Source organism: Tetrao urogallus (assembly GCF_951394365.1).
Source record: "Tetrao urogallus genome assembly, chromosome: 9".
Taxonomy (NCBI): Eukaryota; Metazoa; Chordata; class Aves; order Galliformes; family Phasianidae; genus Tetrao; species Tetrao urogallus.
The window spans coordinates 15,677,639-15,692,890 of record NC_136822.1 but is presented as its reverse complement, the minus strand read 5'-3'; the positions used below and the strand labels follow the sequence as shown (position 1 = coordinate 15,692,890).

The window sequence follows — 15,252 nt, the reverse complement described above, 5'->3', positions numbered from 1 at the left end:
TCAGTTTGCAGCAAAGGGACAAAAAGGAGTAGTTCTGTTCTTACATTTTTCTCAGCCCACCAGTGGTCAGCAGCCATACGATACTGGGCAAAAGAAACTTCTGAGCAGGTTATGTCCTGCAAAGGGCTGCCGCAGGCATTTCAGAGACTTCAGCAGGGGCACCTGGGTTTCCAAATATAGCTGTAAACTTCTTAATTTCTAAAAAGACTTCAGTCTTAACTGTGCTGCCCCATTTCTTATCAGGGTATTATTTCTGGACTGTACAGATAAGAATTTAGGTTAACCTAAGAAATCTACAAATAGGATTATTTACGTAGGTGGAATGTGAGAGGCTTTTGGTCTCTGTTACACGTATTTGCATGCTGATTCCTCTCAGCCCCTGCCATCCCTGAAAAATTATTTTCAAGAATGTTGAAGTACCTTAGGATTAAACAGTTTTATTTAAACCTCTTTCTAACCACTTCTAAGAATAAAAGAAGCAGATCAATGGGAAGAGTTGGATTTGCTAAAATAGCAGATGAGAATACAGGCACTGCTGAGATGATATGTCCATAAGGCTTTTTTCTTTCTTTAATACATATTTACCCCTCACATTTCTGTGGCATGTTTAATGTTACTAGCTGGAACTAGAAATGGGTTTTTCTTCCTCGAGTGAGGCACTTTCCACCAGTTGCTCATTCCATGCCAGGCACAGTTTTTATTACTGTTCTTAAATGTTACAAGCTAATGGAGATTAAGAAAAGTGGTCCTCTGTACATTTACCAGATAGATATTGCACATGAGGCACTGAATTCCTAATATGCCATGCTGTTTACACCAATATAAACATTTTCAGACACTTGAGTCTCAGTTAAATCAAAGGCCTTGAAAACAATATTGGTTTGAATAGCTTTGTGTGTTTGGTGAGTGGAAAAAGCAAGCAGAGCATTCTAGAGAGACCCCTTGATAAGTGTTTGCTTGCTTACGACGAGCAGAAAAATAGCCCAGTTGTGATCTGGCTGAAGCCATTATTGAGCCCAAAAAGGAGCTGAACAATGATTAGATCTCCCCGCTTCCTTCCTTGTATTTAGAATACTTTACAGTCAGTTTAGCACTAATAAAAGGGATGTGAACAGCATTCCTGATGAAGTTCTTTATGATAACTGGTTTCAAATTTGACAACAGACCCCACATTAGGAAATTCTCATCTCCCACTCAATCATTTCTGCAGTGAAGCATAAAGCATAGCATAAAGCAGAAGGTGCTCCCAGCTTTTCCTGAGCTCCTACTCCTTCTGTGACCTTGCATGGGATCTGTGTGCTTCACAACAATACCAGCTTACTCGCTATCCTCTACAGCAGAGATGTCCAACCCGCTGCCTGCAAATCTGTTCATGTAACATTAGGCCAGCATTTCAGTCGGCAGCTTGGAGTGTCCTTAACAGTGCAAGATGCAGCAGGGATTGGGCCTGCTGAGCTGATCATCTGCAGAGCCATGTCTGTGTACTCTGTGCTGTGTACCCAGTGTTCTTCTCCACTAGAGAGGAACAGGCTGTCCAACAATACCTTATGACCATCTGAGTATTTTGTGGAAACTGATGATAATTTACTGTGTGTCTATGGGGAAGAAGAAAGGCAAATTCTCAGTTTCCTTATTTGCAGAACAGGCAGAGACAAAAGGAGTTGCCAGAGACCCTGAAGTCAGCATTTAAAAAAGTATAAAGAAGCCACGTTAGGACCCAGTTAAGGATTTCTCTTCTGCAGTAGCCAAAGTGTGTTAAATAATTTGGCAGATATTTCAGTATCAGCTATTTCTCTGGGGCAGAAACTGCGTCACTTTGTGTGATTGCAAACTTCAAGCAAACAAAGGAATATGGAATAATCAAATCTTTAAAAGATTAGAACCTTACACTATAGAAATGAATCATTTCCAAAACAAAGGCAAATGAGGAAGAGGGGGAAGGACATGAATAACTCCCTGATAAACCAAAACTTTTCCCACAAACAGCATGCTTGGACATTGTGCAAATTCTTGTACAAAAAGGTTTATTTATTTTCTTACCATTGTGAAAAGCACAGAAAATTAACTTGTCTCAAAAAAAGAGACACAGTAGGCTGGCATTTATCAGTTCTATGCACTGTAAGGGTCTGATTTTGACAGGCCTTTTCACTGGCAATATAAAACTGCTATTGTGACTGCTGTGCAGAACTGAATAGTAACAGTCAGTATGACAGATTCCAGCACATTTCCAAGAGAATCCCAGAATGTAATTATGAGAAACTTCTTACCTGATAAGATAGCAAATTGTCTGTGTAGCTGTTCTATTATATCCACTGCAACCAGCGGCCGTATCTCCTGCTGCATGATTTCATCTGCACAGGTGAAAACAGAAATCTTCAGTGAGTTAATGAAACCCTAATGACAACTTCTACATCCTCCAAGAACTCAGCCAAACAAAGACGATACTCAAATGAAAAGAGCCTGGCTCGACTATTCGTGCAGATGTGATATGACCAACATGGAGAAGTTTATGGTACTTACGGTCTCATCCTCAGCCTACTTACTTCTATCTATTGCCTAGCAATTTCTGAGAGCTCTTCATAAACCAGATGTGCCAGAACTTGTCACAGATATGTTCAAGGTGACAGCTTGCCCCTCTCTAATTCATGTTCCATGTTTATCTACTGAATCTGGGCTCCCATATTAAAGCAGCTTTTCAGTCTTTCAGACACTAAAGTCTACTTCAGATACAGGACCACATTTCTTTCCAAATTCCCTGGTTTCTTCTTAAGGACTCTGTGTAAGCAGCCAACCCAGAACAGTTTCCTTCGTGATGCTTTTTCCGCTACAAGCAATACATAGTGAAAGGAGGAAATAAGGGCTGTGAGGCTTTCTTGTCATGAAAACAAAGCCTGTTCTTTTAAAGCACACACTGAGAAGTTAAAAATATCTTGATAAGCAGCTGGGGGAAAAACCATCACAATATTTATGCATATGTAGATTGTGTGACCTATATAGTGACCAGCAACTATAATCTCACACTGAGTTAATGTGATATCTTTCTGCAACAGGCACTAACTAGAACTGGTAATTCCTGCTCTTTATTGCAGTTTAAACCAGCAACATTTCTTTACTGGGGATTATCTACCAGCTTAACTGGCAGGATCCAGGTTTATATTACACAGTACCTATTACAACTGGCCTTTAGCCACCACGCAGCACAACCAGTCCTGGCTTTGTAGATCTTGTCTCTTTACTAAACTCAGTGTGAACAGCTTAACTGGCAGGTGGAAGGAAGAAGGATCCAGACAGATAGTTCATTATCTGTATGGTGGAAGCACAGAGATACCAGCTAAGAGTCACCAGCACAATACTCCACATTTTAAGGAAACTGAAACAGGCAAAGCAAACAAATTAACAGTAATCTATTATATTTTCTGTTTTGCTGCAGTTTGCAGTTTCCCTCAGAGATCCCATTCTGGACTTGCTTGCAGCTAAGCAAAGGCAAAACTAAACTCTCTAAAATATGCAACGTTACTTAATAAGAAGCCAAGTACACAATAAGCCCAATTTCTCCACTAGTCACTTTAAAAGAGTAAAATGACAGCCCTGTTTAGGGACAGATAAATACTACCTCCAAGGACCCCATAACAAAAGGGCCCTGTGATATATGAATGCAATTTTCAACAGGTACTGACAAGCATCTCTGTATCTTTGGAGAAAGATTCCTAGCATCCTTTAAACAGTCTACTTGAAATATTCCTGAATCACTTCAGTAGTAATAGATATGACCTTGTCAAACCACAGGTTGGCAGTAAGACAGAGGTGGACATGAGAAAATGGGTGGTTAGACTTAATACCAAAAATATGGAAGTAGGAAAAAAAAATAATTAAAATATGTAAACAGAACATGAAGTCTCAGAACTGAGATAACCTGGAGCATCCAATGAAGAAAGCACTGCTGATTTCCGTGTCTGAAAGATGCAATGATATTGCAACAACTGTGCAGCCCGGCAGGTAGACAAGTGTGCTCAGGTCGGGGTGAGCATGGCTGAGCTCACACCAGTCACATAAATGGAGCAAAGGTTTCTGCAGTGGTAGAAACTGCCACAAGGAGGCTCAACAGAAAGGGAAAATGAACTAGAGAACATGCTGCCATGTCTAGCCTCTCACAGGCTTGCTCACTGCTTCGGGGTGAGTCAGCCCTGTCAGTGCAAGGTTTGCTCTTAATGTTTGCCAACATGAAGGCATCATTGATACCAAATAGGCTTGAGTAGAACAGAATTCCACCCCTCCACCCTACTTCACGTTGCTGCTTTAGCAGCTTGTTTTAAAAGTAGCTCATTTCTGGTTTCTAAAGATGCTTTTCTACCACAAGAATGTTGTGGTGTAAGGATAAAATGGAGTAATGGAAAGAAGAACTGTAGAGTGCCAGGCAGGTCTCTTCTAGTTCCCTGTCTGGGCAAGACATGCTCCAGTGAGCCACACGGGACTGATTTTCCATAAACCCCAAACTCTGCAGGAGCCGGTGAGATGATGAGAAAGGAGGTATAAAATACATTTGCTGACTGAGAATCACACATTCAAAGTAATACTGCATAGCTCACTCACTGACATGAGTGGAGAAGAAGATGCAGCAGAAGAAAAAAATAACAGGAGATTAATGAAGTTTGAAACAATAAAGGAAGGTGTCTTGTGGGTCTCAAAGGCAAATCACATCACATGGTAAGAAATGCCTGCAGCAACAACACAAAGAAATACCTGTCCTCTTGCATCTAGACCAGTGCTTCAGGTATATACTGTCCAATACTGATGATTTTGTAACATCACGACAGCACAGAATTTGCAGTAGAAGTTCCAGTCCTTGGAAACATATCACAGAACCACAGAATGGCTTAGGTTGAAAGGGACCTTAAAGACCACCTAGTTTCAACTCCCCTTCCATGGACAGGGTTGCCTCCCATGATTACCTGGGGCTGATAAAGGAAGTTTTTAATCTTTGACTAGAAAAAAAGCCTGGAAAAAATTCTTAAAATCCAACCAAAAACAATCCTGTAAGTCTGAGTTAGTTTTAAAGCCAAGACATTTTGCCTAATGTTGAGCACTAGACTTCATTCCAGGATGCCCTGTGGGCTTCCTGGCCTGTGTACTGCAAGCCACATACATACAAGATGTGGAGTTCAGACTCTTGAGCTAAAGCAACACACTCTTTTCCTGTGGGATATGTACCACAGCTGAAAAATGCTGCTTTACCAGCATGACATCAGCATGTCAGCCTAGCAGCTGCAGGTTCATAGCTTCAGAAAAGCTTCTGGACATATTTTTATTCACTACACAGGGCACAAAAGCCAATGAGAAAGTTTAAGAAAGCTGACAAGTCATGGGTTTGGCAACCCCTAGTCACTCCAGAGCAGTCCCCTCCTCCAGCAAAGGTACGTGTAGCTGCACAACTGGAGACCATATCAAAGCACACACCAGCCAAGGGGCTGGGACACAGTTATCTTGGTCATCTTCATTCAAGCATTTCCTAGCTTCCGTGTGGTTATCTGAAGAGGCTGGCATGCTTAGCTTCTCAAATTTAAAAAAGAACAGTTTAACTGGTCGAATAGTACTATGCAATATACAATGCTAGTACCATACACAGGTCACTGAAGTTCAATCCTCACACATACAATGCAGATCTTCACTACTTGAGCTAATTAAACTTGCCAGGACAATTAAAATGTAAGTAAAGATGTGATACTACAGGAAAAAAATGAAACAAGTCTGTTCATGTACTCCTTGTTCTCTTCAATTGCTCTATGTTCAGTTCCTAGCACTTGTTTATTCAAGTTTTGCATGTAAGACCAGTTTCACTGCAGAAGCATTAGGCCTTGCGCAGTTTCCCAAGCTGTTCTACCAAGTGGGAAGGAGAAAAAGAAAAGTGGTCAGTACAGCCATCTGCCCAGCACTGCTACTCCTCCCTCCCACGTCCCTAGGGAAGACAGCTCGCATTGCACTGCCAAATTTTAAGAGGAAAAGCACTCAGTTGCATTCACAGTTCCTCACTCAGAAGTGGAATATGCCTGGGTTATCCTCCACACACATATTTGCCTATTTTATTCCTCATCACAGCTGCATCCATTCCTGCAGCAGATCTGGAGCACAGCACACAGACTGCTGCCTTCAGAGCTATGCCAACAGCAGCTGATTAAAGCTACAGTGAATAAAATCTTGTTCCCTCCTCTCTTAGCAGAGAGAATCCAGTTTATATGCTAATGGCAACTAATGGTTTCCAACAGTGTTCAAAAAATGATCTGCTAGAGTGAAAGACTGGATTGTGCCAAGCAGATTGACACAGCAGTGCCTTTTGCTCCATGAAGGACAACCAAAGGCAAGGAGCCATAACAGGGCACTGGGGCTTCTTTGTTATTCAGTGAGTGAACGCTACAACTGCTTGGCCTTCTCTTGACAAGGAGGGAGGGACTTGCTTCAATTCCCCCATCTGAAGTCACTAATTTTGCATTAATGGGTTACACATTTCCAGAGCAAAGTTAATCTCTTCGTAATGCCAGTCTAATACATAGTTCACATTTATATTATACTGTGGGAGAAGTAGGGAAGGAAGACAGCTGGGAGAGAAATAAAGTATTTGCTAAATTGCTGGAGTACGTCAGCCCACTTCTACACTGCACGAGTTCAGGCAAGAGTGACCCTTGCAGCATTGGAAGCAAAACTGTGGATCTGGGGAAAAAAATCAGACTGCTGATGACAGGAGCCAGACAGGGCTAAGCAAATGGTCAAAGATTTCATGTGAAGAGCATGAGAGGACACTGAATGTTAGGCATTCTCATTCTTCTTTAAAATTACCAAAAGGCATCACAAATCCAGAGCTCAGAAGTTAGTTGTTTACTATCTAACCTACAGGACAAATAATATCTTCTGGCCATCAGTAACAACCCACACAGTTTGCAAAGTGCACAGCAGAGCTAGGTTAGATTCTAAGAATTAAACACACAAAGGAGAGAGGCAAGCTTGCGTGTCACCACTGAAGAAGGTTCAGGTAGTCTGAAACACTGTCCAACCAGAATTTCCCATGCAAGTCCTTAAGTAAAACATCTAAGTAAAACCAAAAAGCAATTCCAAGTTATTACACTAGAGAAAGAAGCTTTATATTTCAATTTATCTTTCAAAAATTCTGTTTATTTCCCTTCCTCAACATTTGTGCCCTTTGTTTGCTTTTTGATAAAGTCTGTTTATTTTTCTAGCCCAGATAGAAAAGCTGTAAGATTAGTTACTGATATGAGTTGGCCACAAGTGCTACAGATATTTCGCTGTACTCAGAAGAACTGAAAATCCAGCTAGCAACACAAAGGAAATCCCATCCGTTCTCTTATCCTTCTGCAGTATTGCAGGCAGGCACTGTGAAGAATCAGAATTCCCACTCGTGTGCAGGTCAACATTGCTGTTATGTAACACGAAAATTTCTGATTTATCCTCAGATCACATCAGCTGTTAGCAAACTGGAAGGACTTTTTGAGGACTTGCTTGCAGTGCTTTTCAAGTCACAAGGAGTCCAGCGTGTTCCTTCCTTACATTGGAAATGCAAGCAAACCAAGTTATTTTGGACCCCAACATGAACTTCCCTCCAGACCAGAGGTATCAGATCCATGCTTCCTGGTGGCTGCACACCCTGCAGGCACATGCTTAGGGCAAGGTTCTGCACTGCCGCACTGAAACAAGGAAATGTTTAACAGAACAGCAATCCAAGAACGTGTACGTTTAAATATCTTTTTCTAAGATGGCAGAACAGCCAGCAAGTTCAGACACAGAATTAAAACCTGAGCCGAGGGGATCCCGAGACTCAGAAGTAGTGAAGTTGACAGCTCTCAGTCAGGCTTACCTGTACTTTAGAAATCAGTTATTCAGTTGAGTCGAACAGGTGGGCAGGCTGTCGCCAACCCAAGGGTCCCTGCTGCTATCCTATGCAGTGCTGTTGCTGTTACTATTCACTCTCTAAGGTTTATTTCAGCTTTCTGAGCCAACTTTAAAACATTTTGGTATAGATTTTCCTGACAGAAGAAACTGATTTTGCTGCGTTTTCCAGGTAACCACTTCTTGAAAAAATATCTTTTTGTTCTTGTTTGGCTCTTTGCTGTATACAAATAATTAATGATTGCCACAAAAGTTAAACTTCAAAAACTTATACAGAATTACAAAAGCATACACTCTCACTGTTTAGTTTAGGTGGCTTTATATCCTATCCTATTATGAAAACCCTCAATGCAGTATTGTTGTAAAATCGTGTACCAGCCATAAACAGCAAAGAACAAAAGAAACACCATTCAACATCATCTGCACAGCAAAATAATTGTTTTGAGACAGATGATACTTGACGTCACATAGCACAAAGGTGGGGATATCACATAGGAAATGTTATGTTCAGTGCCCTTACAAAACAATCTTTCCTGATTAAAAGACACTCAAGGCCAAAGTCTAATCTCAGCAACACCTTCAAGGACTGAATCTAGATTTACAGCAGCATAACCCAGCACCTTCTCTAGCCTCTCAGCACTGAACATTTCTTGATAGCTTCTAATTTTTGCCAGAGAAAAGACCTTCACGAAAATCCATGCTTCACAGTTACACTGGATTGCTGGAACACAAATTCCAAACAACAGAATCCAATAGCAGATAGTTTCATATTTTCACATTGTTAAAACCCATCATGAATAACAAAAACCACATGTGGCGATCTGTAAAGCTAAAATACATTCACTATAATACCTTAATGTTAATACAATCAAGAGATGTGGCAGACTGGCTAGCAGACTTCATTCCTTCCTCCCCAGAGTTTGCCAGCAGACAGTTTCACAGCTGAAATGTTATCTAAGAAAATCTTAGTAACTGAACTGAACAGTTCTGAACTATTGTATTCAGCAAAATCATTTTAGTGACTGCCCACAAAATTACATTACAAAGGACCACCCAGGTCAGGAGCTGAAGGACTGTTTTCTTGCTCACTCTTGAACGGAGACCGGTTAACTCAAAAATATTTCCCTGGTTACTGCCATTGGAGACAAACAGTGAGCCACAGCAGCCTTTGCTGCCAGCAGCACTGAATACATGGCTCAGTAACGGGACAAACGGTGTGCACAGCCACCCTGTCTGCCTACAGAGACCCAGCCACCCTTCCAGCAGTTTTCTCCAAGCTGTCACCACCACCTCAGTTCAGATGCCCATTAGAAAAAGCAATAGAAGCACTTCAAAGAGCAGCTGCTCCCCCTCAGAGCCACAAACGCACTCACAGGCACACGCCCTCCCTTGCGCTGCAGGCTGGCTTCTCCGGAGTCCTGCTGCAGTAATGAGTTGATACGAGGCAGAGGCGAAGGATGGTGGGGTGGGAGGCAGCCTTCTGAGGAAGCGGTCCTGGATCTAACCAGCGGTGCACCAAACAGCTGACGCTCTCCTGGAGCAGCCTGCACAAATTGCTTAGTAACTGCTTCAACGCAACCCACAGCAGAGACCTCTGACACACACCATACCCAAGCTTTAACCCTCCCCAAGGTGCAGCTGGCTTCTTCCCTCCCAGGCAGCCCTCCTCTCAGATCCTTGGACGCTTTGGAGGCATTTGAAGCTTAGCATGGACAAATAAAAGTACATCCCTACAGAGACAAAACAAATTTGCTTGCCTAAACTAAGGCATAGAAAGCGCTCTCATTAAAATAACGTTAAATAGTAGGGTGTTCAGGGCCAACGGAAACCGACAGTACTGCTGTGGATAGCTATCTTGGAGGACTACCCCAAAGGCACACCCGCAAGCCAGAGCACAAGCACTGTTATTTAAAGACAAAGTAAAAGACATGAAATCTGTATGTAGCTACAGACAAATGCCCAATCAAAGAAGAGCATCACCATATGAGAGCACCAGACACATATGACAGCTGCAGACTTGGTGGATGGAGGTAGACTAGGAGAGCAGCAAGATGCAGAGCATGTTTTTACATTGTGCTTTCCTTCTGCAGCCTCTCCTAAACTGCATGCTAAGCAAATAAATTTGCCAACTGTGGCACATGCTTAATGTTACTCTGCTTCCCACTCTGACACTAATGTTCACATGTAGACGATTTACAATCAAGCTGTCTCCTATTCCAGCTACATTTTGCCCTCGGGAGGGTGGGAGCTTCAGCACAGCGAACGCACAACAGCCCAGCTGCAGTCCCGGACCCAGCTCTGCTCTGATGCCAGCCCCGGGAAAGGCAGAGCTGGGTACAGCCAAGGAGTAGCGTAGTGCAGTGCCCTCTCCTGGGCAGCACCCACAGCCTTCCTGCAGAAGCTCGTCTCCTCTGGGAGCAGAGGAGGGTAAAGCTCTCCAAGGGGTCAAGTGATAAATCTTTGCTGGTAAGCATGTCAGATCATTAGATCCCAGTAGAAGTGTTGCAGACTAAGGAGCAGATCCAGCTGTGGAGGCAGAAGGTTAAATGTTACCCTGCAGTGGAATATAAATGGCTAACCTCCCACAGGGCTCCTGGATGGGGAGAGGAATGAACTTGTCTGAAAAGGGACATGAAGAAATTCACCCCTCAATCCACAGGCACGCTCAAATTAAAGTTCATCAAGAAATAAGAACTTTCTCAAGTTCATAGATAAATGTTAAAGCATCAAGTATGTTTCATTTGCATAATCAGTAAATGTAATTTCAGTGCACCTCTGCAAGATGTTATTGCCAGGTTTAGAAGACTTGCTCCTGCCTCTGTCAGTTGAACAACATTTTGTCCCATCCATATATTGTCTCACCAGATTTGGAACAGAGTATTGATGCTTCAATTTCCAATTACTGGTGACATCTGCAGTACCAACAAAAGTTTACTTTAAAAAAAGCATATACATTCAAGGACCTGATTCTCAGTTCCATTGTACCACCTGAGCATCCGACTGCATACATCATCCATGTGTTCACAGCTGTAAGTATGGCACTGCAAAAGCACGGCAGGGAATGGCTCATGTCCTACCGCCTCTAACTCATAGATTCTTTCACTGCAGGACCAGAAGGAACCACCATGTTCATTGTGTTTGACTTGTTGAACACACAAGAAGTTCACAGAAATTGGATTAAACCAGCATTTTAGAAAGCTCTTTAATCTCATGTTGAAGGCTGTAGTCAAATGCAAATCCAGTGTTTCCTCTGCAGTTGCCCTGATGTAGAGAAATCGGCTTGTGTTCAAAGCTCTCACTTTAATTTCCACCCCAATGATTTTTCTGGTTTTGACTAACATAAAAATAAAAATTTGTAATTTCTCTCACTTACATCTTTTTACTGGCAGATGGTCTTTCCTGAGTGTAGCTGTAAAGTCAACCTGCACAGGCTGAAGGGAGGATGTGGTAAGAATCCCATTGCTTTACCTCTTCCCATCTCACCTTAGCTCCTCCTAATGCTAGCAGAGCATTATTAATTAATTAGTTAAGCAGATCTTATTAATTAACAGGATCTCAGTTTAATAATCAGATCTTCAGCCATACAGACTGTAGTTCCCTAGAGCGCGCTGCTGTGGAGCCCTCTATCAAGGCAGTGACCGAGGTTTAGACAAATAAGTGGAACTCTGCAACCCTGAGTTCAGTGCCTTAGACAGGAGCAAGATCTGGATAGGAAAGGCGTGCAGTCTCTGTGCAGAACAGACTTGCTGAAAAAGGTAAAATAAGAAATGTTTGATCAATACTTTTTGTCTGCTTTGGAAGGCTGGAGGATTCTGTACCCTTGAGAAATGGAATGATGCAAGAGGGACAAAAATGTGTGAAAGAAGACACCTGGCACAGTCTAAATATTCATAGATAGGAAGCTACACTGCTGCAGCAAAACATTCTTTTCTACTTGAGCCCAGTAGTTCCATTAGATAATGTCACATAGGTGAAGGAGAAGAATTCGTGACAAAGAAACCTTATGGAGCAAGCTAATCTCACGAGGGTGAGAGCTCTGCACAGACTCTGACCTCCCTGTACATTCAGCACCGCTTTTCCCTGAAGTCTTCCGAACAAACTGAGCGATCACCTTGCAGTAATAAATTCTGCACGTTAACAAAACATTACAAATTACAGCAATCTGTCTATCCTTGTTTAATGCTTTTCCATTTTTTTCTGAGTTGTTTCTTGTTCTGGTATCCCAGAAGGAATGAGGAAACAAACACCCAGGAGGTCTCTAGTATAACTTGCCCTTTGGGAATTTGTTCTCTTGATCTTCTTCACAGCATTTATTTCTCAGAACTTTTAAATGGAAATCAGACTGCGCCCTCTCTGTTTTCATTACCATTTTCTGGACTCTTTTTGACTAGGTGAGCAGCATTCAGTACTGTTCAGTAGCAGCAAAGCAGCTTGCATCTCAGTGGGAAGAAGTGAAGAGAGACAAAAGCATCTAAGATAAGGATCTTCAGTACAGAAATCCCAGTGGAAACCAGAATATTTCAGTTATATCCTTCACAATGTGAGCTGACTGGAAGAAAAAAAAAAGAAAAAAAAAAGGAAATATCCCAGTTTCCCTAGGTAGCATTTTGTATCAGAGAATAATAAATATAAAATACCAATAAAGCAAAAATAAATAAATAAATAAAATTCTGCCCAATGCATGAGGAGACACTGCAACTGGATCTGAATGAGTTTTGAAATACCTTCCCTTTACACTGCACATTTCAGTCTTCATGTGATCCAAGCTCAGTCTCTTTTCCCAGTAATCAGTGCCTTTGAGAAAAAGCCAGCCATGTGGGAAAGGAAGGTGTTTCTCATTTATTTCACTACTGAAGGAAGAGGTGCTCCAAAACGCACAAGAAATTTCAGCCTGGCCTCATTCAGATGGGATTTCATACTTCAGGCAGAGCCAAAGAAGCCATTTTCTGTCTAAATCCTCATCTGCCCTTCATCCATTTCCAATATGTCAGTCCCTTTTCCTTCCTGAACAGACAGATCTGAAGAGCTGCTTTTCAATTCCTGCAGTAACAGAGACACAGGAGTGGGACAGAGCAAGTGCCCATGATTGCTGGACAGTCATAACTGCAGTATTCTTCTGTCCTAGGGAAGGACAAAATCAGAAACGTGATGTCAGCACAAGAGACAGGTCTCCAAATTACTGACAAAGAGGATCCTGCCTGTTTTTTGCAACATCTGCAAAATCCTGAATAGTCTCAGTAATGAACTGCGTATTCCTCGGCGTCTGCAGATTCATTGCCCAGTTTTATGAAGCCACCAGCCTCAAGCACAATTTAAAATCACACATTTATTAAGCTGAAAATATATAGTCCATGTGGAGCCTCAGGCTTGAGAGCACAAAGAAACATGGCCCAATCAACCAAAGCTCAACATGAAGCCCATTTAGCTTTGTGGTCCCTTGTGAGCTATTGGAGGATTCGAGAAACACAATGCAAGTCAAACGAAGGGCATCTGGGGACAGAGGGGACAATTTTGGCAAGAGATGTCCTAATGCATAAAAGATGTTAATGAGCAGCTGGGTGACATGAATAGTCATGTCACTGTTGACAAGACAGGAGCCTCTGTCCATGAATGATGTATTTCATGATGAGAGGCTATCCTGTGCTTTCAGGTTCAAGATCTCATATGGAGTCAAGAGCACTACAAGAAGGGTCACCTCTGGACTGGAGTCCCTGCCACAGTTCTTGTCTGTCTTTCTGAGGACTCCTTCTTCCTGGTTTTCAGGTATCACACCTGCACACTGCAGACCCACGGAGTCTCTGGGTTATGTACTGAAGCTCACAACAGTGCTTGTTGTTATACCAAATGTGCAAAGGGACTTAAGAACATGAAAGCCAACTCTTACTGCAATATCCTGCCCTGGCATGGCTCCTTTTCCCTTTTTCTTGTCTTGTATGGTAAGCAAGGCAGGACTGAGCATTTATCACTTTCCTTCAGCTGATTTGTCTGTCTGTTTTTAAAAGCATTCCCTATTTTCACCTCTATACGAACAGGTGACTACAACCATACTTTCAATCACTCATCAAAACACACACTGATTCAAAGGAAGCCTTGAAGTCTCATGATCCAGATACTGAGTTAGCCCAGCCCAGCACTGCCTGCTACTGGCACTGCTGATCAACTGTAGGTTATCTGCATCTGCATCTGCCACAGATATTAAACCCAGAGAACAGCATACATGTAGAGAGCTAAGTACACAGAAGGGATTTAATTCTGGATCCACTAGGAAGAATATGGTCTGAAATAAGACATGGCCACAGGAGATTGATCTATTAGTAGTTAATAGATTAGACAGAAAAATAAAATCTACTTTCTCTTCAGCAAATGCCATGGCATCAGAAACTCACAATTATCATTCCAGAGAAATGGTATTACATCCTTCTCATGTGCTCAAGCTGTGGGCAGAAAAAAATGTTCCGACCTTGTAAGGCTCAAGCCAGCAGAACTGAGGCACTCAGCTGTGTCCACAGGAAAGGACTCTGCTGCTGCAGGCCTCACTGCACCCATGTGGCCTCTGCTTCTGCTGTAGTTGCCTCTGTCTTCCATCTCCTCTCACTGTGATATTTAGTATAATAGATGCAATTACCTGACGGTGTTTACAGGACTTCACAGATGTGGATTGTATGTGAAAAATGCTTTGCATTTCAGAATGCCAGAAGTAGTACTGAGTAAGCACCAGCCAATTAGTGCTAGATAACAGCTCAGCTGGATCTTTGCATTTAGAAAGGGCATTTCCAAGTGAGATTAAGTTAGAACATGCCATGGAGATCCGTTACACTGCATTGTCACTGTGTTCAAACAGAGCCATCTTCAGAAAAAAGCACATATGCAACCCTAGAGCTTGCAAACAAGGCTTTGCTAGCAGCAGACTAGCAAGATGGGGCAGGCATGGTCAATACATGCAACTGGTTGTCACCAATTTATTTTCACAGCTCACGCAGCTCTAATAGATGCAGCTGAAGGCATTCAGTTACTAACAACAACATAACTTCATCCCTTCGTATGGCCCTTGTGGTAGAATTTAAAACAAAGCAGAAAAAACATGCTCAGACTGAGTTGACTCATAGCCCGTTTCCTAGCAGAAAATAATTTTCCAAAGAATTTCTGCCCAAGACACCATGCCAGGTCATCTCTCAACATATTAGGCAGGGAAGGTGTTTCCCTGGGAACAGTAACCATGGCAAAACCAGTGTCTCTCCCTTTCTACTACTTACAGGAGCAGAAAGAACAGCAGATGCCTGCATTCTGCCTCCAGTAGTTGCACACTCCCGTAAGCTACCTGGAAAGACCTGATCAATGACTGGAGAGAAAGGCAGAGGA

At 42.3% G+C, this 15,252-nt stretch overlaps 1 protein-coding gene across 1 annotated transcript in view; it reads right to left on the bottom strand.

The window, feature by feature from the left end:
• MCF2L2 (MCF.2 cell line derived transforming sequence-like 2) overlaps window positions 1-15,252 on the bottom strand; it is a gene marked incomplete at both ends in the record, with an annotated part of 119,304 nt that overhangs the window by 102,605 nt on the left and 1,447 nt on the right. The window contains one exon of the mRNA XM_079539822.1: window positions 2,268-2,351. Within this exon, the coding sequence (XP_079395948.1) occupies window positions 2,268-2,351 (84 nt within the window). The remainder of the gene's footprint in view (window positions 1-2,267; window positions 2,352-15,252) is intronic.